The sequence below is a fragment of the Prionailurus bengalensis genome, chromosome A2 (assembly GCF_016509475.1).
Source record: "Prionailurus bengalensis isolate Pbe53 chromosome A2, Fcat_Pben_1.1_paternal_pri, whole genome shotgun sequence".
NCBI classification, from domain to species: Eukaryota; Metazoa; Chordata; class Mammalia; order Carnivora; family Felidae; genus Prionailurus; species Prionailurus bengalensis.
In genome coordinates this window covers 84,438,431-84,464,237 of record NC_057348.1, presented here as the reverse complement: position 1 = coordinate 84,464,237, position 25,807 = coordinate 84,438,431, and the positions used below count along the sequence as shown (strand labels likewise).

Sequence of the window (25,807 nt, the reverse complement as noted above, 5' to 3'; positions counted from 1 at the left end):
AGGTGACTTGAAAACCACTACAGCCAAATCTCATCCCTGTATGTTGCCTTCATTTAACTCTTTACTCATATATGAATGTAAGTCCATTTTCTAGCCTAAAGACGATCTAAAATCTTTCATCTGTGTGTTAAGAAGAGATAACCACACTACGTTTTTGTTCTTGATGTGCTGCCAAGTTTCTCTGAGGCAGCTTTAGCAGCTTTTGTCCCTGGGAGAAGAATTCACAGCCTTACACTCAGCATGGCCAAGCCTTCTCTATGTGATTACCCAAAGGAGGTCTATAGCTAGCTCTTAGTTGTGGGGTGGTTTCTGTAGAAAGTCAGCTTTTAAAGTTGTTGTTGTTGTTGTTGTTGTTGTCGTTTATTGAACAACAAATTCAAATTTTGTAGAAAATGGAAGGAAGTGTTTCATTTTAGAATATGAAGTATAGTGTAAATTGGAACAAAAAGATGTGAAACTTGATTTTCTGAGGTGAATCTGTGGTATTAAAGTCAAATATGTTTTACTTAGTTGTATGCTTATTTTTCTCTTTCACTGATGTGTCAGGTAGACTAATAGCCCCCCAAAGGTTACATTGTAGTATCTGGAATGTGTGCATATGTTACCTTACGTGGCAGAAGAGACTTTGCAGATAGGATTAATGTTTCAGACCTTGAGATGAAGAGATTTTCCTGAATTGTCTGGGTGTACTCCATCTAATCACATGACTTCACAAAAGTAGAGGACCTTTCCTGGCTATCATTAGGGGGGGAGATATGACAAAGGAAGACATGTTAGAGAGATGTGATCCTTCTGGCCTTGAAGGTGGAGGAAGGGGGTCCATGTGCCAAGGAATTTGGATGAGCCCTAGAAGCTGAAAATGCAAGAAAGTGGATTATCCTTAGACTATCCAGAGAGGCATGCAATTTTCCTGACACCTTGATGTTAGCCCAGTGAGACCCATGTTAGACTTCTAGTCTACAGAGCTATAAGGTAATAAATATAGTGTTGTTTTAAGATCAGAATTGGTGCTAATTAGTTATAGCAGCAACAGGAAACTACTATAACTTGGTTTTGAATTCTAGCTTTGTTGAAAGACTACAATAAAACTATTTGAGGGTCCCCTGGGTTTCTCAGTCTGTTGAGTGTCCCACTCTTCTTGATTTCAGCTCAGGTCATGATCTCAGGGTTGTGGGATTGAGCCCCACATTGGGCTCCACGCTGAGCATGGAGCCTGCTTATGCTTCTCTCTCTCACCCCCTGCCCCTCTCCCCAATTCACTCTCTCAAATAAATAAATAAATAAATAAATAAATAAATAAAATCTATTTGATGTTTCCCTTAAGAATTCCTGAAAAAAATAATCAATCTGATGTTTTAAAACTCTGTCCAAGCCTTTGCTGATTAATGCAAAATGATAATATGTTTTGTTCTATAGCTGCTTTTCAACCAGTACAGAACAACATAGTAATACATCACAAGGATATTATTTATTCACTCATTAGAATTTATTGAGTCTATTGCATGCCAAGGCTTATGACATATAAGGAAAAATAGCAATAACACTTACCTTGAAGGAGCTCGGGCCAGTGGAGGAGACAATTCAATCCAATTCAGTAAATATTATTGGACACCTATTATGTGGCAGGCACTCTCACAGGTGCTTGTTATGTACCAGTGAACCAAAGAGGCTAAGATCTCTGCCCTTGTGGAGCTTACATTCTACTGGAAATAAAATTAACCACAATAAACAAATTATATAACCTGTTTAAAGTTGATCATTGCTATGAAACACACACACACACACACACACACACACACACACACACACACCTGGGGAAAGGAGATTCGTGGTCCGAGTTTATCTCATTGAGAGGTTAGAGTTGAGTAAAGACTTGAAAAAAATAAGAGAATTAGCCAAAGGAACATCTAGGGAAAGAGCACTGTAAACCCTTCATAGACAGCATTGTGTTAAGATCTATAATGTAAGGATCTGTAGAGTTCAGGAAGGAAGTGACTGCCTGATACAAGCCTGATACATTTGAGAAAGTTTTCTATTGCTGCATATCAAATCATCACAAGATTACTGGCTTAAAACTACACACGTTTGTTATTTCAGTTTTTGTAGATGAATCCTTAGCTGGACTCTCTGCTCAAGGTGTCACAAAGCTGCAAAGTGTAAGCCAGGCTGCATCACTTTCTGGAGTTCAAGGTGTCTTCCCAACTCACATGAGGTTTGAAAAAATTAAATTCTTTAATTTTGATACAGAAATGAGGCCACACTGCCACATGGATCTTTTTATCAGTCATTCAAGTCATGGTTATTTGCTGCTTCAAAATTAACAGTCTCTGCCTTCATTTGGCCAAAATGGGGTTCCATATACTGTGACATAATCATGGAATTGGCATGCTATCAACTTAGCATTATTCTGTCAGTTAGAAGCAAGTCACACATTCCACCTGTACTCTGCAGGAGAGGATACACAAAGGCATGACTCCTCAGAGGTCACCTTGGAGTGGTTCAGCCACTGCCTATATACATTTTAGATAGATCACTTCGGCAATGATGTGGAGCATATGTTACAGGCAGAAAAAGAAAGCCAGTCAGGAGACTTTTGTTTAGTATAGGAAAGAAAGGATGAGAGCCTAAATTAAGACAGATGTCAGAAGTTGGAAGTTGAGAGGGATTACTGGGTTCAAGAGATATTTTGGAAGAGGTAAGGACTTTATGATAACAAATTGATTTGGGAAAGGTGGAAGGGTGAACACTGTGTTTAGAATGTTTTGTAGATTTGTAGCTTGGCAATAGGTGGAAAGAAGTCTCACTCACTGTTCAAGGGCATATAGAGTCAGCAAGCAGATTTGGAGAGTAATGAATTCCTTTTTGAATGGCACACATACACTTTCCTATGACCTGGTTATGTATCAGAGACTGAGTTTATCACCAAAATACATTATCTTAACAGAATCTCATAGTGATCCTATGAGTTAGAATCAGTATCCTCATTTTGCAGTTGTGTAAACTGAAGCTTTGAGAGGTTAAATGGCTTTCTTAGGGTGTGAAGCTATTAGGAGCAGTAATTAAATTCAAAAACATGCTTGCTCCACATTGAGTTAAACATTTGGGGGACCATCCAGATGAATAAGTCAGAGAGTGTTGTTGTAGATACACTTCAGCAGAGAGGGCTGTGCTAGAGATATAGATACGGAAGTCAATAGTGATGTAGGTGTTAGCTGAATCCATGACAATCCTTGAGGCCACCCTAGGAAACGGCGCAGATAAAAATTTAACTCTGGGGTGCTCATTGAAGGGTACGAAAATAAAGAATATTTACCAAAGAAATGGAGAAGGAGCAATTATGAAAGTAACAGAAGAGGAGGAAGTAACATCATGGTCTCCTGGATCAAAGACAGCAACAGGTGGGAAAGAAGCAGTGGTCAGGAGCATCAGATGTGGCACAGCTGTGTCTGAGTGACCTTGTAATATGCTCCTTTCCTCATTACCCTGTCTCCTTTTGTACCAGCAAGATTTGAGAGGGGGATTGCCATTCCAGTGAAAAGAATGAGATGTGAACAGGAGGAAGTAGGAGGAGGTCAACAAGGGCAAGTAAATACTAGGTTGAGAGATGACCAAATAAAGAAGGGAAAGCTCTTCTCTGTACCCAAGCACCCAGAAACATAGGTAGATGCTCCAGGCCATGGAGCATCCAATATGCACTTTAAACTCTGACAACGAATACCCAACAGCCTATCTTATGATAAAAATGGTGCAGGAAAACAAGTTAATTAGTGACCATAAAATTTATTAATCACAGATGAGTGATTCTTTCCCCGGATGTTGGAAGGTTAAATAGAAAGAGTTAGCCCCAATTTTGAATCTTTGCAAATTTAGTTGTTGCATACTGTGTAGGATTAGTTACACCCTACAGAGAATGTACACCTGCATTATTCAAAGTAAGTTTATTTATTTTAAATTAAATTGAAATAATTATTCATGATATAATGCAATGATGATACTAAAATATGATCTATATGTTTTAGTAGTTTACAACACCCTAAAACATTAATTTTAGTGATTTCTGAGACCCTATTTGAGTGCTCTTTAGTTGTATCACTAGGAAACTATAATAATGCATATGTAGATGGATTATCACATAGTCTCATGCTAAATTAATTTTTTTCTAATCCTCACAGAGAAAATTAGCTTCTAGAACCAGAACAAACAAGCATATTATGTTATAAACTATTATAAAATTTATAAATTTCATTGTTTCTTATAGAATTGCTGATTTAATAAAATTGTTGGCATTAAGATTTCTCGTTCAACTTTTCTCCAGAAGACTACTTTTTAATTAACTTATCTAAATAAAAAGCTCTTGAGTTTTTACACAGCAGTAATGGATATAAGTACGTGTGTGCTTACCTGTGATATTCTAGATCTACATATGGCAACGTGAAATGGCAAATTAAAATTTCCAGAGATCTTCATCATAGTGGCCAATTCTAATTTTGGTTGGGATTTTTCCCAAACCTTGTTAAATATAGACCAGCTTGTTAGAATAAGTATAATAAGTTATCCTTGGATGAATTCTAGACTAAGAATTAGAGAAAATAACTTTGACTTCAGAGGACATAGGTTTAAATCCTGCCCTCTATTACTTGTCAGTATTATGACCTTTGCAAATTATGTAACACCTCTAAGCTTTACTTTCTTAGTTATACCTACTTTATGAACTTATTTCAAAGATTGAATGAGATGATATCTGTAAAACCCTGAATGTACTCCCTAGATGTTAGTAAGTATTCAGCAGGTACATGTATACTTGTATCTACATAATATATATTTATTAAAAATCAATCATATATATCTAAAAATATAAATACATATAAGTATGTATGTACATACATAAATATTCTGAATTCCTATCATGAATCCTGATACTACTATTCTACTCACTAGGCATAGCAGTGAACAAAATACACAAATGCCTCTTGTTTTATCGAGTAAATATCCTTGTGGGAGGAAACAGGAAATCAGTAATGTCTGTATAATTATTTTCAGTATTACTTAAATTTGTGTACCCTATTTTAGAAAAAGAGGAGAGAGAAACTGCAGATGTTGGGTGAATCAGCTGGCGGTGTAGGAGGCATTTATTTCTTTTGTCTGGAAATAATAGATTAAAATAAAACATTAATATATAAGAATAGTAAATAATGTTATGTAACAAAGAGTGGGAATAAAGAAGGAAATTTTCAGACCACAGAGAGTAAAATAGGTTATATTCTCCATAGACTTTACAAGGAAGGTTCACATAGGCTCTCTCCTTTGATCGTGCACAGCCTTGTCAGGGGTGTAAGGTCTGTCCACATTTTACAGAGAAAGTTTATCCCAATTGGAAGTGTAAAACCAGAATGGATACAGTGAATATAGAGGACACTATTGTAGGTTAGAGGATGTAGGTGTATTTTCTTTTTCAGGAGTGGTGTAGGAACCGCCATTAACTAGGCTGTTAAGAACAATGTTTACCTACTGGTGAGATCTAACTGCGAAAAGAACCATCAGAGAGCATAGTGGCTCAGAGAGACTCAGTGGTCAGCCTGTGAGGGAACAGCACTAATTGGTTGTATCCCTTCCAGTGTAAATGCTATTAGGTGATCTCAGTAGCAGTGTCCTGAATTAGAGTAGCTCCAGTAGGTCTGCTTTTGAATATTTACATTCTACTTTATCATTTTAGTAATAACTAGAACATAATTTCAGTCTATAGCTTTACTTAATTATAGCTTTTAAATTATTTTTCAATTGCTCAATTTTCACATGCTTATTTTTTAATCAAGTTGATGAATAAAAAAGGAAAAAAGAAAGAACAAGCCATCCTCATTTATATTTCCTATTTGAAACCAAATATATTTTGGCCTTCAGAAGTATTTGAATAGAAAAAGGTGAGGAGGTGCCTGGGTGGCTCAGTCAGTTAAGCATCCGATTCTTGGTTTTGGCTCAGGTCATGATCTCACAGTTAGTGAGTTTGAGCCCCACATCAGGCTCTGTGCTACCAGTGCAGAATCCCTGCTTGGGATTCTCTCTCTCCTCTCTCTCTCCCCTATTCATTCTTTCTCTCTTCTCTCCCCCCCCCCCAAAATAAAATAAACTTTAAGAAAAAAAGGTGATTGTGTATATATATTAGGTAAAATGGCTTGCAGAACCTTGGACCACACCCCATAAAGTACATAGTACTATTTCTGCATTGAGACATAGAAATCTTGAAACCAAATGCAATAAATAAAAAAACATAAATAGCCGGAAGTGCAGGTCAGATTTTGTGATCAAATTAGTTCAAATCAGTACAGATTTTAACACCAAAGGAATTTAAAACAAACAAAACAAAACAAAACAAAACAAAACAAAACAAAACAAAAAACTTTTGAAAATTAGACTTGCAGAAAAAAGATAACGGGCCTACCTTTGTAGCAACGTGGATGGAATAAGCCATACAGAGAAAGACAGATACCATATGTTTTCACTCTTATGTGTACCCTGAGAAACTTAACAGAAACCCATGGGGGAGGGGAAGGAAAAAAAAAAAAGAGTTTAGAGTGGAAGAGAGCCAAAGCATAAGAGACTCTTAAAAACTGAGAGCAAACTGAGGGTTGATGGGGGGTGGGAGAGAGGGGAGGGTGGGTGATGGGTATTGAGGAGGGCACCTTTTGGGATGAGCACTGGGTGTTGTATGGAAACCAATTTGACAATAAATTTCATATATTGAAAAAAAAAAGAAGGATAGAACTGAAAAAAAAAAGATAACGGGTCTACATTAAAAATGGAGTGTAATCTGATATAGAAGTATTATACTATAAATGCTGATTATATTTTCACTCTGTAAGATATCACAAATGGCTCTGCTTGGCTCTTTTGGGGGGAAGGGGAGATTTTATTTTACTGGCACTTGAGATTCTAAGAAATCCTGCTTGCTTTTTTAGTAAAGATTTATTGGTTCACAAATCTGAAAAACAATGGTAGAATGGCTTTAGATGTGGTTTCACTAGGGCTCTAGCTTCTTTCTTTGGAGTTTTGGGCTCTGTTCTCCTTAGCAGGGAGCAGGAATCAGCTTTGTCCTTATGTCAACCATTGTCCTACTTACAAATGGCTGCAGAAGTTTGCAAAGATATTTGCAACTCAATCAGCTCTGATAGAAAGAAGGTCATATCTGGTTCTCTTTGTTCTTCCTGTAAACCCGAGTTCCCATTTTGTATTATTTCCCTTTTGACTAAAACACATTCTTCAGCATCTCTTCACAAGTGCACGAGATCTGCAGGCAACAGCTTTTCCCAGATTTTATTTATCGAAAGAATAATCGAGTTCATCTTCATTTTTAAAGAATATTTTCACTGGATATAGAATTCTGCGTTAACTTTTTTTTTCACCATTTAAAAAAGTCATCCCATTATCTTCTGGCCTCCATTATTTCTAATAAAATGTCATCAATAACGATATCCCTTGTTCTCATGACATGATGTCTTTCTTCTGTTTTTCTTTTTTTTTTTCCTCCAAGTTTTTTTCTATAGCTTTTGGTGTCAACAGTTTAAATATAATGTGCCTAGGGGTGGCTCTATTCAACTTGGGCTGTATTCAGCTTGAGTCTCACTGCATTTCTAGATGTACAACATAATATTTTTCATCAAATTTGGAAAGTTTTCAGCCATTATTTCTTCACATATTTTTTCTTCCCAATCTCTCCCTACTGTCTGTTCAGAGCTCTAATTGTACGTATATTAGAAGGTTTAATATGTCACATATGCCCAAAAGACTGTTCACTTTATTCACTCATTTTTTTTTCTGTGTTCTTGCAAGTGGATAATTTCTACTGATATGGCTTCAAGTCATTGACTCTTCCTTTTTTTTTTTTAAGTTTATTTATTTTGAGAGAGACAGAGAGCGCAAGTGGGGGAGGGGCAGAGAGGGGGACACAGTATCTGAAGCAGGCTCTGTTTTGACAGCACGGAGCCTCATGTGGATCTCAAACTCAAGAACCATGAGATCATGACCTGAGCTAAAGTTAGATGCTTAACCCACTGAGCCACCCAGGTGCCCCTCTTTATTCTTTCAACTCCAGTCTGCTACTAAGTCTATGGAGTTAGACTATAAATTTAGCAAGTGACACCTGGATCTGCTAAGTTTGCTAAGTTTAACACCTGGATAATTTTAATTTCTTTTTCTTCTTGCCTATTGACCACACATTTCTCTGCTAAACATACATACTCTCTCTCTCTCTCTCTTTCTCTCTCTATCTCCATGTATAATGATTCTCATTGTTGTTGAATACTGGACATTACAGGTAATATTTTGGCCTTAGGTTCTGTCTTCAGGGGAAAAGTATTAATTCTTGTTCTGGCAGACAGTCAGCTAGAATGGGTTTAGACTTGTTTTACTCTTTGTTAACTATCTTGTGCTCAAGGTAAGTCACTCTAATTTAGCAGGGCTCAAATTCCAAACCATCTCCCTTATATGTCTTATCAGGTCTTGGTTACAAGTTTTGTTCGGATAGCCCTAAACTTAGGTCTTACTCTAAAATGTGGCACTTACTCTCATAGGCTCAGGCTTTTCATGTTAGTTGGATGCCAGCAGTTTTAAGAAGGTGTTAGTGAGATCTGTGTACTCTGGTAGGGCCAGAGCTCCCACTTCACCTAGGATTGCTCCTCCCAGAATTCCTGAAACTATAGTTTATCTGTTCTGGTGTCTGCATAGCAGCTGCAAACTGTTAAGCCCTGGGAGGTCCTATCCTGCAAACATGTATTCCAGGTATCAGCAAAAAAATCATAGGGAATTTCCACATGGACTTCTGGAACCCCATTTCTGCACAGCTTTGTCTGTCTGATACCACGTGCCACAGAATTACTTTGCTTCTGTTGCCCCAATTTCTTACATCCTGCCTCCTCCTGTCAGTGGGACCACCATGCACTACTACCTGGACAGCAGCTCTTTGAATCTCTGTTGGGAAATTTTTCCTAGGCAGAAAGTGAGGTGATGATTATTATCTTGTGAAGATTATCTTGTGAGTTTTTCTTCTTTTAGTCATGTGCTATCTACTATCCATTACTTAGAAAGAATTACCTCATTTAGTTTGTCAGTTTCATAGTTGTTTACTGCAGGAAGGCTATTCCAGTATCGGTTACTTCATCATGGCCAGCTGCCATATTGCCCTCCAGAAAGATGTTTTGGAATGTATTTCTACCAAGTGTTTGAAACAACTATTTTCTTATATCCATGCCAACCCTAGGTTTTATCATTATTTTAAGATTTGCAGATTAAATGGGTATTTTTGTAACTTCATATATACAAACTTTAAAAAAATATGTACTTTTTCATATATATACTTTATATACAAATCACATATATCTTCATAATTATATAATATAATTTTCAAAATGTCTAAAACTTTTTATTATAATTTGCTTGGAGACTCTCCCAAAGTATTTTAGTACATTCCAATTCAGTAATTAATTTTATTTATTAACAGAAAATATGTTTTTAAGCTAAACTGAAGCAGAAAGAAAATTAAAAATTAACATATGTATAAAAAACTAATTTAGTAGTCTCTTTTTTTGACAAATACAACTGCCAAGAAACAAAATAGCGTACAAGGAATTGTATTGTTCATATTCTGTGATTTGCAAATGTTTGAGCAGATATGTATTTCTTCTGTAAAGTTTGTTTAAAATTAACACTTCTAAAAATTATAATAAGTCTGTGATCTGACATAGGAAACAACACCCAAATTTTCTAGGAGACTCCCTAGGTGATTTTGAGTGAGATAGTGTGAACACCACCTTTTGAGAAACTATTTGTTCAACAGAATATGGTCTCTAAACCTGAATGGTAGTTTCTTAGGAGTGAGATGACATTAATGGTGTCAGCAAATACGCTTGAAAGTCACTGAATTCTGTATTTTCTTTACACTGCAGAAAAATATTTTAACAGTTCTGAAAGGTTCTTCAGCAAACAGCAAAGAAACCTCTTTAACTTAGGTTAACCCAGTACTATCCAAATTTACTTTACCCTACAAACTTTTTACACTATTGCACTTTAGGAGATGCTGAATAGATAGCATTTGTTGGTACTGCCTTTCCAAGGGCCTCCCCTCAAATAGAGATATTAATATGCCTTTGATGACCCAGTGAGATTCTAACTGCCCTAAGGACTGTTGCTGAAGGTTGTCAATATCACAGCACTTAAATTACCTTTTCACATTGGGTGTGAAAAGCTCTAAGTGTGAGAAATTGTGCTAAATGACCTAGTTCAGAAGTTTCTTTTCTTTTTCCCTTTTTCTTTTCTTTTCTTTCTTTTCTTTTCTTTTGGTAAGAGGAGAACATTCATGAATAGAATTGCCACTTTTTAAAAGTCTATTTGATAAAACCATTAAAAGAATGTAGCAGTTTGATAACATAACAGAAAAAATCTATTATGAATACATATTCCAACTAACATGAAAGAAATCAACCAACTGGTAAGATCTAATTATAGAAACTTACAAGGTAGGATGTCTAGTCATTTGCCCTCATTTATATATAAAGCTTTCATTCGTCACACACAGTTATTGCAGGTTTGGGGGAGCTTCAGTTGTTTCTTTATTTTAATAAACAAATGCTTCAAAAATTATGATAAAGGAAGAATTGCCATTTAACAAATATACTGATTTTATCTTATATAATACTAATTTTAATAGTAAATACTACCACTGATTTACTTGCAATAATTGGCTCTGAAATCATATGTAGGGCTGCTTGGGCCGACATCTAGAGGCACCACGGTGAATATAGAGGAAAAAGAAGAAAGTCTTGAGTATATGCCTTCGGAATTTGTGTGTTTCTTAACTAAATTGAATAAGGCCACTCCTTAGCAGGTACATTAATTACCAAAACCTAGAATCAGATTGGCTACATAATTTGCAGAGCCTGGTGTAAATTGAAGAATCAGAGTCACTTGTTTAAAATTATTAAGAAGTTCAAGGAGGTGACAGCAAAGCATTAAACCAAGTACAGGTCTCTGACTGCAAGACTTTGAGGGACTGAACAGGTCTTACAGCCAGGAAGCCAGCCCTGACTAGATTATTTTGACAGATTAGCAATTGGGGGAAGGGGTCTGACTAGATCTGATTAAGGAGGCAGTGTTCTCCCAGATCCCCAGGTGACCAGTGGCAAGCAGACAGTTTGGCACGGCCATTTCCAGTGAAACACCCTCAGGATTATATTTTAAATGAGACTCTGCTGATAGATAGACAAAGGACTATTCAAATGACCTGCTGGGTGATGAGCTATGTTTGATCACTTGTTTGAGACAGCCAACGTTTACTATGCTATAAATGCAAGCTGTTCTTTTGTCTGCAGATAGTGGAAAGGTTTAGGAATAATATTGCTATGATTCCTTGTATTAGAAAGAAAAAAAATCCTAGATGGTATAAAATGTATATATAGCAGGAAAGAAGCTTTTCTGGGGAATTTTCTTTAAGGATTCAGTGAAACAAAAGAAAATTAAAATTACTAATGTGGATTGGTGAGTCTACTATGTTATCTTTGTATATAGGTTTATATCCTGCAAATCACTTATAAAACTTGTCCTGCTTGATTCACATCACAATGCTTCAATATATTCAAGGTATGACTATTATCTGTATCTCACAGATGAGAAAATTGGGGCTTAGAAAAAAAAATGTTGACTCCAATAATGTCAAAAATTTAGTAAGAGATTGAACTATAAATAAAAAATAACTTGTACTTATTGAGGGCATACTATGTAGCAGACATCATGCTAAGCAATTTCCATGTATTATTCATTTAGTTTTTATTAGTCAGCACTCTTTTAACTGAAACTGACCTTATATCTTTCTTAATCTAGTTTAAAACATTAATGTGTTGTATGTGTGTTTGTGTCTGTGTGTGTGTGTATGTTCAACTGAGAAGTGCAGAAGGCAACCTCAGACATAACTGAATTTGTGCTTAAATGATGTTTTCAGGAATTTATCTCACCCTCTTTCAATTCTACTTTCCTCTGTATTGTTCGTTCTCACATGGAGTCCCTGCATGTGGTCAGAATGATGGCCCTGCTCCTCCAGATTTACAAGTCTTTAATAGCCCTGATCTCACAAAGAAGGAGGCTCACAAATCTCTAATTCCCAGGGAAGGCTGGGCCCTGACTTGTTTCTGTGCCCACTCCTTCATGAATCACCAGGGTAAAGGAATACTCTTATTGGACAGGCCTAAGTCATGGCATCTCCCTGGAGCTGGACGAGAGATACACACACCATTCCTTAACTGTATAGATTGAGAATGAGAGATGTGTTTTCAAAAGATGTTTCAGGGTGTTATTATCAAAAGAAAGGGAAGTGATTGAGGGTAGGCCTTAGATATCCATTACAAAGGTATAATTATTATTTATATTTACACACAAGCAAACTGAGGCTTAAGGGAAAAAGTATACTCGGCTTCACTGTAAATGTATGATAGGTATGGAGCTTACCCCAAGGAAATAAAAGCAATACCTCAAATTCTATAAAACAATAGAAAGGATTTATGTTTTGAGTATATTCAAGGAATGCCATTCTCACTACCCTCAGAAAGCAGACATTTGATAACTATATTATCATCTTCAAACTAAAAGGTACAGAGATGGCTTTATGTAGACATAAGTAATTGGAAGTTTTATGGATATTCTGGAATGTGTATCTTTCAGTGACTAACATTTTAATGGGAACACACTTACTACTTAAAAAACCATAAATTCTAGACCATAAACTGTTGAGTGCTCTGCCTATTTATTTTTGCATCCATACTGGATATGGCGCCTGACACGCTGAAGGCACTCAGTAATTTTGTGTTAAATCAGTGAGTGAAAATGGGTGGCGGATAACCCAAGTCAACTTAGTTATTGACCTCAAAAGTGTTTTCTATATGGGAAACTGAAGGATTTGTATGTCTTGAAAAAAAAGCTATAGACATCTACCATGACTGCATTTTGAGAGTAACTATCCCATTAAGATGGTTCTACTTAGGGAGTAGCCGTTGGCAATTACCTGTGTATTGGCTCTTCTCTGGTGTCAAAACTGAATGAAAGGATACTTAAGCGTTGACAACTGATTGGTCTCTAAATACTAGTATATGTTGTGCCTTAGTCGAGATTAAATTGGACCAAATTAGATGTATGTCTTCAGAATCTGAACTAGAGACAGTGGGAATCAGGCAGTTTGTAATGAAGGCAGAAATATAAAGATATCCAGAGTAGAACCTTGTAAATAGTGTAGAGTTAGGATATTTTTTCCCCTGGCCGCAAGTACTAGAGATCCTGACCAATCACCTAAGTTGTTGATCAACTACTAGAACTGTGTGTGTGTGTATGTGTGTGCACGTGTGTGCGTGTGTGCATTTAATGTTTATTTTGAGAGAAAGAACATGAACAGGGGAGAGGCAGAGAGAGGGGGAGACACAATCCTAGGCAGGCTCAGTGCTGTCAGCACAGAGCCCCATGTGGGGCTCCACCACATGATCTGTGAGATCATGAGCTTCAAAAATCAAGAGTCAGATGCTTAACTGACTGAGTCATCCAGGTGTCCCTACTGCTGTGTCTTTTAAATAGTCCAGTTTCAGTGAGGTGTGGCATTTGGTAAAATAACTACATAATCAGGTAAAATTCTGAGCACCACATTTTAAATAGGATAATGCCAATCGCACAGTGCCCAGAGAAAGACAAGCAATAAGATTTGGATTTGAATTTGGATAAGTATACCAGAAGTGAGTGCTCATGCTTAGACCAGAAGAAGAAATTATAAAGATAAATGTGGAGGGATGTAAAAAAGAGATTGAATGCATTCTTGGTAGCCGTAGAATAAAGGCTAATCAATAAAAGAAACAGAGCAGTAGATTTAACTGAAGAAGAAAATTTTCAACCTTTTGCTGACTTGTGAAAGATGATCTTGAACAATAAAATTCTACTGATAAGATATTATAGATTAGATTTCATTAGATAGAGATTCTTCAATGTAAGGAATGCATTGTCCAATTTTATGGACAATTTTCTTTTCTTTTTTTTTTTTTTAGAAAGCTAAACTAATTATTAGAGGTGGACTTAGCATAAAATTTAGAGTTCCTCTTTGTAATTGTTTGGGGGAAGACACAAACAACTCTTTTTGTATTTTTATATTATTTTAAAAGAAGGCTTCCCAAATTACATAACTTTAAGGTCTCATGAAACCTAAATTAATAATGATGATTAATAACACCACAAAGATTTAAAGCTATTCTATTCATATTTGAATCCACACATTTGAATGACTATTCTAATTTATGAATATAAAACTTTAATATATGGAATTCTAGTAAGAACCGATATATTCATTTGTGATGTACTGATGAAAGTTGAACCAGTGTAATGAAGAACGCTGCAGAAATACTAGCTCATAAGTACCAGTACATGCCTAAAGGTGGAAAAGTAAAGGAACTAAAATGGATATTTATTTTCTTCAATGTCAGAATTAAATAATATATTTTTATCATAGAGCCAGACACATAGTGGGCATCCAATAAAAATGTCTTTCTCTCTGGAGATCTTGCATTTCTGTGATTTTGTTTGAACTTGATTTTCAAATACAAATGTTACCAATTTTTGAATTTGCTTATTTTTTTGCAAGAATTTCAGACAAGTTGAGAGTCAGTTTTATTTGTTAGAAAAATATATTTTTATCTTAATGGCCTTAAAATAAAAGGGAATCTACTCATCATTACCAGCACAACAAAAAAATAACTAAAATAGAAAGACAAGCAATAAATAAAAGTGATGCTCTAGCTTTTATTGCTTTTATTATCCATTTGTTGTGGATTCTTTCAAAAGTAATGATGATTTGTGTGAAATATGGCTCACATAGTAAGTTAAAACGTTACGTTAAAAACAGGAGCCAGTTGTCTCATTTGAGAATACTTAATTCTTTTCAGAGCTGATAGTTTTATCTTTGGGAATCCCTGTAATCAAGATTCTTTTTCATGAAGTTTTATTTGAGAGTATGGTTACACAGTTTCTGCTCTGTCTCTGCTCAAGAAAGAGGTCATTGCTGTCATGAAGCATGGCTACAAGCTGCAGCAAGGAACCATAAACCTCTGTTGTGACCTCTTTAAAAAGAAAAGAAAAGAAAAGAAAATATAATGCCTATGATAACATGATTTAAAACAAAGATGGTTTTACACTCTCATTCTTCATACACGCACATACACGGGCTCACAGACAATACTACACAAATCCTGACCTAGCTGTTACAATTTCAAAGTTTTTATTTTAGGGTTTTTGGTACATCCTATTCCCTTAGAAGTTTCCAAGGCTCTTGGTGATGAATTGTTAATAGAAATTGGGGAACACCTGCAACCATACTCATCCATTTTAATTGTGACCTGTCTCTGCACAGCATCGCCCAATGTTTTTCACTTCAAATTTATACACACATTTGCCGATCTTCCAAGAAAATAGTACCAATTGGTATCAGATTTAGAGTTTGGAACTTCTAAAATCAGGTGCTCATACTTTGTATCCTCACAGGGCACAGGGATTGGTCTGGCAAAATCTCTAGGTCTTGTTCTTCTGTACAAACATTTTTATTATAATTAATAGGTTTTAATTTTTTAGTTGGTAACATTTTATTTAATTTTTTTAAATCTTTATTTACTTCTGAGACAGAGCATGAGTGGGGGAGGGGCAGAGAGAGAGAGGGAGACACAGAATCAGAAGCAGGCTCCAGGCTCTGAGCTATCAGCACAGAGCCCGATGCAGGGCTCGAACTCACAAACCGTGAGATCATGGCCTGAGCCAAAGTCAGTCACTCAACCCACTGAGCCACCTAGGCGCCCCTTAGTTGGTAACATTTTAAAGTAGAGTTTATTTTTTACTAAGAATTGTTTGAGGGGCACCTGGCTGGCTTAGTCAGTAGAGCATTTGACTCTTGATCTTGGGGTCATGAGTTTGAGCCCCACGTTGGGTGTAGAGATTACTTTTAAAAAAGTAAGAATTATTTTGAATCTTTCAATTTAGGTTGATAAGATAGAAACTACCAATGTGAAATGTGATCTTTTATGTCAGAGATACTCTTGCCTGTGGAATACAGACCACTTTGAGATGTGAGATTTGGGAATTATGGGATTCATCACTAAATGATTAAAGTCCTGTACAACTCAATTTAATGAACTCTTACTGACATTTCTCAACAGAATTTTTAAATATTCCAGTATCTGTTGACCATAATATATCTTTACAAATTATACACCCACAGTTACATGTTCATACTTAAAACTAATGACTTGATGCTTATGATACAGCTCGTTAATTATTGTAATATTGTAATATTTTGTATTGTATTGTAATATTATAATATTTTGATGAGGAAATACATTTTTACTATATCATTCATTCACAAATTTGCTTTAACCCCACGTTGCCGAATCTCAACTAATTTCTTTTAAACCTAAAATGTATGTGATTGGTAGAGTGGCAAAATTATATGTCTATAAAATGCTTATGTGACATATGAAACTATTTAACTAAGAATATTGGCATAAATAACATTTTCTGTATGTATTACATTTATTTGGGTGTAACTCAAATAAATTGAGTGACAATTTATTGAGTGACAAATAAATGAGATTGGGGCAATCTCATTGGAAATATGAGTAAATTTTTTTTTTGCTTCAGTTTATTTGGACCATCTAATTTCATATTTTCCCCTGAATTTTAAGAATATCCAAAAAATTCTCTCATGTGTGTATATGTGTGTGAAAACAGTAGAATTATTCTGTAAATAGGTGTCCACATCTGAGATGATAACACATTTATGTTTCTGCTTTGAAAATTATTTTGAATTGCGAGTTAAACATTTTATTGTGTCTGAAATCTCTCGTGGCCACAGATCAAATGTAAATTTCTAGTGCTAGTGCTTATAGTGCAATTATAAAAATTCATTTGTGAATTCATCTTTTTTCTCAGATAATCAAATCATTATGTATCAGTGTTAATGAAAACCTGGGAGTGTCTTTATAACGTTGGTTTGGAGGTTTAACTAATATTCTTAAGGGCCAAACTTACAATAATGTATTAATATTTAAAGAATACACACTTGGTTCAGAAACAGAACTTTTGACTTTATAAGACATTCAGACATTCTCTTCTCTCATAGTTCTGACTGTACCAAATAGGTACAAAATATAAGATGTTCTTATTAGTTCAGTCTGAATTATATATTACCTCAATTTAAACATACAAAGTTTGAAAAAATATAAAATAAAATAAACATGAAATTTGGAATAAAATTAGAATGCGGCAAATGGTAATAGTTGAATATACTTGGTGTTTTCTTGATGACTAATTAATTACATAAATAATATTCTAAATTCTAAGCCAGTGGGTTTGTGTTTAAATGTCTTTCTTTCCTACATCACATTGAGGTTGTTTTTTTTTTTCCTTTTTCTTTGATTCAGATCGAGGCACTGTGCAGAAGGTGGTGGTTCTTCCTGCTAATAGCTCTTCCAGGGGTGAGCTCATTCTGGAGGAGTTAGAAGTCTTTAAGGTTTGAACATCTCTTTTGTTAATCTCGGAACATGCGTGATGGATGGAATTATTTCATCTTAGGGCCACTTGGGAGGAAAAAATACTTGATAAAAGATCAAATAAATGTCATAAATTTTTGAGGGTAGGAAACGCTAGATAAAGTGAGAAATATAGAGCAAATATTTTACTGGTGTTTTTTTTTATACATTTGAAGTTATCTTAACATTAAAAGATTAGTTTTTTTCAGCGATTATCACGACTCCAAGAATTTTGGTCATCATTATTTTTATAAATGGGCTTTTGTGGTCAAGGTCTAAAAGATTTGCCGTGAAAGGGCTTTTATCATTTGCTTCACAAGCCGCTGAAACTTAAATGCTTTACATTATTGATTGTTAGATAAACTTTCTCATAATTTTTTATCCAGGAATTTTAAGAAAAACTACTTTGCTTTCTCTTGTTTTATTGCTTTCAATTCAGATGTCACTCTGGTTACATGAAACAAATGTTGTCTCTTTACCACTCAAAACTCATGTTCTGCTGAACTTGAGATTTCATTATTGTTCTCTTTGTTCTTAAATGTGGGCTTAAAAAAAAAGGAAGAAAGAAAAAACAGTATACAACAACAATAAAAAGGCACACAGAAGGAAGTTCATTCCTGAAAGACATAACCTGCTCAGAAAAAGGTGCCTGTTCTTTATGTATCTGTGATCCCGGAGAGCAGATTTGTGGTGTTCTGCACACCCTTCCTTCCTTAAGATGAAAGTCATTGAAGTTCGAGTGGTTTATCTGATAAATACTTGGAAAAATGGATAAAACACAGCCAGAGGATCTGTTAGGACTACGAAGATACTTTACCATGGAATCAATCCTATTGCAGACTACTATTTCCAAATTAATCAATTAAGGGAGACAAAAAAAAAAAAAGCCCATGGATATCAAAAGACCAGAGTCAGCCTTTATTTTTTTTTTAATATTTATTTATTTTTGAGACAGAGAGAGACAGAGCATGAACGGTGGAGGGTCAGAGAGAGGGAGACACAGAATCCGAAGCAGGCTCCAGGCTCTGAGCTGTCAGCACAGAGCCCGATGCGGGGCTCGAACTCACGGACTGTGAGATCATTACCTGAGCTGAAGTCGGACGCTCAACCGACTGAGCCACCCAGGCGCCCCCAGAGTCAGCCTTTAACAGTACAATTAGCACTGTAGGACTCCCATGAGCAGGCTATTGCTGGGTCAGTTAAGTTGCTTTGCTTAGTTGAGCAGACTCAGAATATATTAACTTATTAATATATGGGAACATATATTACTGAATTTATAAGCATGTAAGTGATCAAGATGCATTTTTTGGGGTTATGCTAATAAATTTTAAATTTAAAGGAAAACATTTTTTTAAATAATCAAATGAAATCTGAGGAACTCTGGCAATTTTTCCAGTATGTTATTAAATTTACAATTTTTAATGCTAGACTCACTTTGGCATAAGGTTCTTCATAATTAGCGCATTAATGTTGTGCTTACCAAATGTTAACTATGTACCTTCAAGTGCTTTTTCTACGCCTTGCTTTATAAAAGAATTGATCGTTTCACTAGATTAACCAAAATTGCATTATAGATAAAATATGTTTTCCTCATTCGATTCAATAAGGACAACTTGGCTTGGCCAAAATAGCAAAGTACTTTATTCTGGAATTTTCCTGAAGATAGCAAAAATTATTATTATTGCAGAGCTTCATTTTTAATTCTTAAATATCAGTTTTTAATAAGCAGAAAACTTTGGGGCACCTGGGTGGCGCAGTCGGTTAAACGTCCGACTTCAGCCAGGTCACGATCTCGCGGTCCGTGAGTTCGAGCCCCGCGTCAGGCTCTGGGCTGATGGCTCAGAGCCTGGAGCCTGTTTCCGATTCTGTGTCTCCCTCTCTCTCTGCCCCTCCCCCGTTCATGCTCTGTCTCTCTCTGTCCCAAAAATAAATAAAAACGTTGAAAAAAAATTAAAAAAAAAAAAAAAAGCAGAAAACTTTAACTGAGTTTGACACAAACCCAAACATATAAGTTATGGAAAGCTCTTAAAGAAATGTGAGTCATTCTGATCATGTGCTAACTACTTATGGTCTGTTATATAAGTTATGCTGGTGTTATCATCATGAAGAATAAACTCTCAGTGGAAAAATAGAGTCAGTCAAGACTAAAAAAGTTGAGCTTTCTTATGGAACCCTATGCCAGTGATTGATATGGCTAAACAGAGACACAGTTACCAAATACAAGTTACTTACTGTCTTCAACATGGTATTTGTGTCATATTTTCTGATGTGAGGTAAAAATAACTGGTGTGTATGATATACTGTGATTAGCACGTGAGGAAATAATGCATTTGAACTGAAACAAACTCCTTAGCTAAGTGTCACCCTGATATATTGCAGAAAACACAATGTAACTTTTAAAAACCAGACCCTTTGTTTATTTTATAGAGTGCAGAACCATAATTTCTTCTTTTAATCCTCTGTACAGAATATTTCCTGAAAATACATCCAGCTTTCTCAAACTTATATAAATTGCAATATGTTTTGTATGTGTGTGTGTGTGTTTCTAAACAATGATCAAAACCTGTGGCAAATGAATGTTTAGATATATTACCATTTTCTCTTTTGAACATGTGTAAGAACACATACCTCTAGAAATGAAATATTGTAGGTACAGTTAACTTTGAGTGCTTGCTCTCACTGGAGCTATTCAAATGAAACTTCACAGATATTTATCAGGTTATCGCAAGTCTAATTTTGAAAGGAAGTATATTTTGTTTAAGAATAAAGTTTATGAATAGAGTGACTTTCAAAAAGGATTACTATTTCAGAAAATTCTTAGGTACTTTCACTAATTCACATTTATCAAGAGGACATTTTCTAACAATATTTCTTTGTTTGCAACAGAAGAACTAATAAGCATGATTTGTTCTAATACATCCTTCCAAAGCAACCTCTGGCAGGTGCAAGGTAGTATCTTATGCAGATAGTGCTTCTGCTGTGGAGGAATAACATGGGGTACCATTCCACAGCATCTTACCCACCCCATTCAAGCCTAAGTTTTATTCATTGGGTTCAATATTCCAAGATGTAATTTTTTCAATTCTTTCAAATTTCTCAAATTTTTATTCCTTTTCTAATGACTGTGTTGATCATGTGTTATAATTGCTACTTTTTTTTTAGTTTAAGCATAGATATGTGTCACAACCCATCTTTATCACCAGCAAAGGAAATGTAGTTTATAGACAAGTGTTGCTAAACTTTGAAAGTATACATGCATATATAGAGAAATGATGATTTCTTGAATTTTAACGGAAAATAGAACATTTTAATGTAAATATTTTTAAAGAATTATTTTAACAGCTGACCCCCCTTTTTTTTTAATTTTCAGAATCATGCTCCTATAACAACACTGAAAATTTCATCCAAAAAGGTAAAAACAACCCCGTTTTTATTTTATTTGCATGTTATAAACCTTTACTATGATGAAAAATATATTCTGTAAAATATTAATTTTAGTATTAGAAAAATAACTAATACTATTTACAGGATACCACAGAATCACCTTTAATTTTTGTACATCATTTACAAGCCATTAATGGAAGACAAAATAGGTCTATTTTGTATAAAAGCCCATCAGAGGAGAACATATAAATATATACAGCAAGATATTCCAACATTTTGTATATCCTATATTCTCAAATATTACAGTGTGTGAAGCCAACCAAAATAAAAGTAATCTTTTTGTAGGAAGAACTCGGCATAATGTTTGGGCTACTATAACATCACAGACATTCTCAGGGGCTTGGAATGAGTAATCAATCCTCTTTTGAGTCACTGCTGCTATCACATGTTTGAAATGTGCAATGCATTCTTTTATGCTTATTTCTAAGGAAGTGCTATTTTTTTTTTAGAGTTTATACATATCATTAAAAAATCTGAATGTCTCAAATCTAAACCATATAAGGATTCAGGTTTAGAGGAAGAAATGTTTGACTGTGATTGTCGGGAATGTTTAATCTTCTAATTCGTGCCTGCACATGCAAATGCACAATGACCATGAAAAGGAAAAGCCCTATCCCAATCTCTACGTGTGTGACTCACGAACTTCTCCAGGCACAGGTGTTCTCTCTGAAGAAAGTTCTAAGGGGCAGAGTCATATAGTCAAAAGTGGAATAGGCTTCAGAGTGGGACTGACATGCATTTGAATACTAACTTGTCCATAAATTATGGACAGATCATTAAACTTCACTGACCCAAGTTTCTGCCTCTACAAGGTAATGCTTTTCTCACATATGGGTTAATTTATATAAATTGCCTAAAGTAAAGCAGGTCTTGGTAACTGTTTAAAGAGTCTGAGATCTATTTTTCTTGGAATATGGAATAAAGATTTTAAGTGTTAGCAGAAATGATGACATAACGTTACTGTTCTTTACCTTATTTGGTCTGATACAGAGGAAGAAGTATTCCACAGTCAGTCTTGTACTCTTTTCACTTGACTCAGTTTTATGAAGAAAAATAAATAGGGTACAATGGAGCTAAAGATCTCATCTGTAAAAATGTTTGTGTGGTGCATAACAAACATTTTCCCAAGTAACAAGAAGCCATTCGTCATTTTCCCCAATGTCCTAGGGAGCTGATCCCAAGTCAGAATTGTCTTTGAAGTCAGCAGGGAAGCCCTTTGTTTACAGTAGCTTAATGAAAAGAGAACGTGTCAGAATAAAATTCAAAAAGGACACAGAGCCATTTGTGTGGCAGAGTAGTTCAGTATACAATTACAGTAATACAAGTTACAATACAACTTGAAATTCAGCTGGTACCTCATAGTTCACAATACATTCCGTTAAATTGCAGTATGCAACACATGTATGCACACAGGAAAGACTGAGTATTACATCTGTCTTCAACATCTTATATTACAGATAATCAAAAATGTTTCTTTCAATCATTAGATTTAGGATATGGTAATTATTTGAGTTTTGGGGAACTCATTTGCACAACTGAATACTACATTAAATTTTCAGTGAGAAAGAAGTACAGATCATCGATGGTATTTCATATACATTTAAATACCATGAATTTAGTACCTTCCCTAGTGCTCAGATTATATTATTTTCTATTTTATGCTTGCTTATTCCCTAGTTTATTCTTGCATTCCATATATCACAAAATAGTTGGATTAATACAAATGATAATTTCTAGAATAAAACTACCCATATTATTTCCTGAAATAAACCAGTTTCCTTAAAATATTTTGATGCAGCTGATGTATTCACTATATCTGTACTCAATAAATTCTTATTTGAAATGTTCTTAGAGAAATTATTATTGTCAAAATATGCTATTGTTTTCCTATAGTTTGATTGTCTCAAGTAGGGATCAATCATTTTCAGCCCAATTTCTAAAAAATTAATTGATCTGAATAAAATATTTTTTATTGAACAGTACACTGAGATTTTATTCAAATTATTAATTAGAATTAAAAAATTGTAAGATGATAGTTAACTGGCAGTTTATTCTACTATGTTATTTAACATTCGTTGAGAGATCAGGAGTCAGACACTATTCTAAGGATTTTATATGGAGTTAGCCCTTACATCTAGTTCTTCAAAAAAACTGTGTGGTATAGGTACTGTATTATCCCGGCTTTATCAAAGAGGAAGCTGAGATTCAGAAAAGTTTCACAGTGTATTTGTGGTTGCACTGGGATTTGAATCCCAGAAGTGTGGCTCCAGAACCTAGTGGATCAGTGGTGCCCCTGTTAATTTAAATTTTAAATTTTAAGTTGTATATGTGAAATATGTATAGATGTCTGTGTGTGTGTGTGTACATGTGCATATATGTACATATTTAAGTTCCAGCTTAGAGATTCTCTAGCTTGAATTATACGATATCACTTCTTTATAAAATAAGTGTCAGTTAGAAACTTAATCTTTCAACTCCTGAGAACTAATTTATGCATAGATAAAAGAATTGGAGCAGCATCGTAAGAAGCTCTTGACATCGTACAAATGAAGGAGAGTGAAATCTTTATTTATGACTTAGGGTGTTGCAGATCACTGGGTCATACAGAAAAGTTAAGACATATCTAAATATAAATGCTGATATTCTTCTAAATAATTTAAAATTCCTCTAATGAGTAATATGTTATTTTCAAAGGCATGTGAAACATGTTTTTCTTCAATTTTATCTAATACTGTGTACTGTTTTCCTTAAACTTAAAAATACCCTTTATTTTAGACTTGACTTTTTCAAATTTACAAGGTGATGGGTTCCCATATTTGAAGAAAAAGAAAGCTGCCTGTGCACTCAAAAAAGAAAGCAAACATCATAATTTAAATCTGTAATATATTAGCTCACATCTGAGAGAACAATAAATCCCAATGTCTAAAATGTATTACCGTTCTACATAGGGCTCTGAGCTTTTTTTTTTTTTAAACAGGAAAGTGGTAATGTTCTAAGCATATTAACATAGGAGAATTCTATTTATTTTGGCTTTCTACCCTCTGTACTTCGCTTCTTATTTTTAGCCTATTTTAAAATGAATCTAAGTTGGTATAGACACATATTATAACGTGTTCCTGCTAAAAGTCCTCTTTAATGTCCACATCTGAAATAAATCATAATCTTTCCTCTAATAGCAACAGTTGTATGTGAGCTCCAATGAAGGGGTTTCCCAAGTGTCTCTGCATCGCTGCCACATCTATGGTACAGCCTGTGCCGACTGCTGCCTGGCCAGGGACCCTTACTGTGCCTGGGATGGCCATTCTTGCTCAAGATTCTACCCAACTGGGAAGCGGTGAGTCCCAAACATTCAGCTGAGAATCAAAAGCGATGTTCTCAGACAACTGAGTCATGCTCCACACGTATTCTTTTCAATGGCGTTAGAAATAGTAGCTATGTTCAGCATCACGTGTAGTCAATGAATGAAGTAAATGCCTATGCTTTATAACTTGAGATTTTCACAGATATGTGAGGATACAGTCCTTTGGCTTTTTGTGGGGTTTTTGGTTTTTATTTTATTTTATTTTTAATATAATTTATTGTTGAGTTAGCTAACATACAGTGTATACAGTGTGCTATTAGCTTCAGGGTAGCTTCCCATGATTCATCGCTTACATATAACACCCAGTACTCATCCCAAGACATGCCCTCCTCAATACCCATCACCCATTTTCTCCTCTCCCCCCGCCCCGACCCATCAACCCTCAGTTTGTTCTCTGTATTTAAAAATCTCTCTGGAAAAATTTATTTCTCCTCTTAAAGCTCCTGTAGCTACACAATCCTGTGGACCATCAAAAAGTTCAAACAGCATGTAACATTTTTGCATTACCTGAGTTTTTATGTGCTTCAGTATAGGATTAAACTCCATCTTCCTAGGGTTTCCTGTGGCACTTAATATTTCTATAATCAAACGTTTTCTTAGTTTTGGCAACAGGAACATTGCTCCAACATGGTTACCCTGAATTGCTTTCAGAACCTTGATGCCCATGCTGTTTACCTCTTAGAGGGGTAAGTGCATGGATGCTGGTCAGATTGACAGAGTTAGGCAATGTGAGGCTAAGTGCCATTTATCCAAGCAAAAGCTCAGATAGGAAACTCTGAACCAACTTGCACTAAGTTGGAAGGGACCACCAGTAGTGACACTGATTATAGAACAAAGAATATGCATAATTTAGGGTCAGCCAAGGTCATAGCTATTTCCAGTCATCTCTTGATGTGGGTCATGGTGGGTGGCAAGGCCAAAACCTAACAAAATTAGGGTCAGCAGGAGAGAGCAAATAGGACCAGCCTTAAGCACTAATGATTTTCAAGTAAAATCATTGGGGTGAAGGTGTTTTATAGCTTCTTTACTCTCTGTTATACATATAGGCCCTTAAAGACAGAAGTATTCTGCCTGTCAAGATTGTACTGATACTTTTACCTATTAGTTCAACAAATTTGTATCATGGGACAGTTATTTGCCAGGCAATGTTCTAGAGTTAGGCATACAACGTGAAAAACAAGAACAATAAAAAGATGAAAATTCCTGCCTTAAGGGATAATAAATTCTAGAGGGGGAAGACAGAAAATAAATAAATAAGGAAGCCCTCTAGTGTATCAAATAATGATAAGGTCCATGATTTTTTTTTAAGTTTTAATTGTTTTTTTAGGTCTATGAATTTTAAAAGGGCAAAGAAGGGAGACAGAGGATGTGGGAAGCAGGGAGTTGCAATATTAAGTGGATGGTCCCACTGAAGGTGTGA

General features: G+C 35.2%; 1 protein-coding gene across 1 annotated transcript in view; it reads left to right on the top strand.

Moving 5' to 3' along the window:
- Positions 1-25,807, top strand: part of SEMA3C (semaphorin 3C) — a 178,791-nt gene that overhangs the window by 136,280 nt on the left and 16,704 nt on the right. The window contains exons 13-15 of the mRNA XM_043588705.1: positions 17,475-17,563; positions 20,953-20,994; positions 24,203-24,360. Of these exons, the coding sequence (XP_043444640.1) occupies positions 17,475-17,563; positions 20,953-20,994; positions 24,203-24,360 (289 nt within the window). The remainder of the gene's footprint in view (positions 1-17,474; positions 17,564-20,952; positions 20,995-24,202; positions 24,361-25,807) is intronic.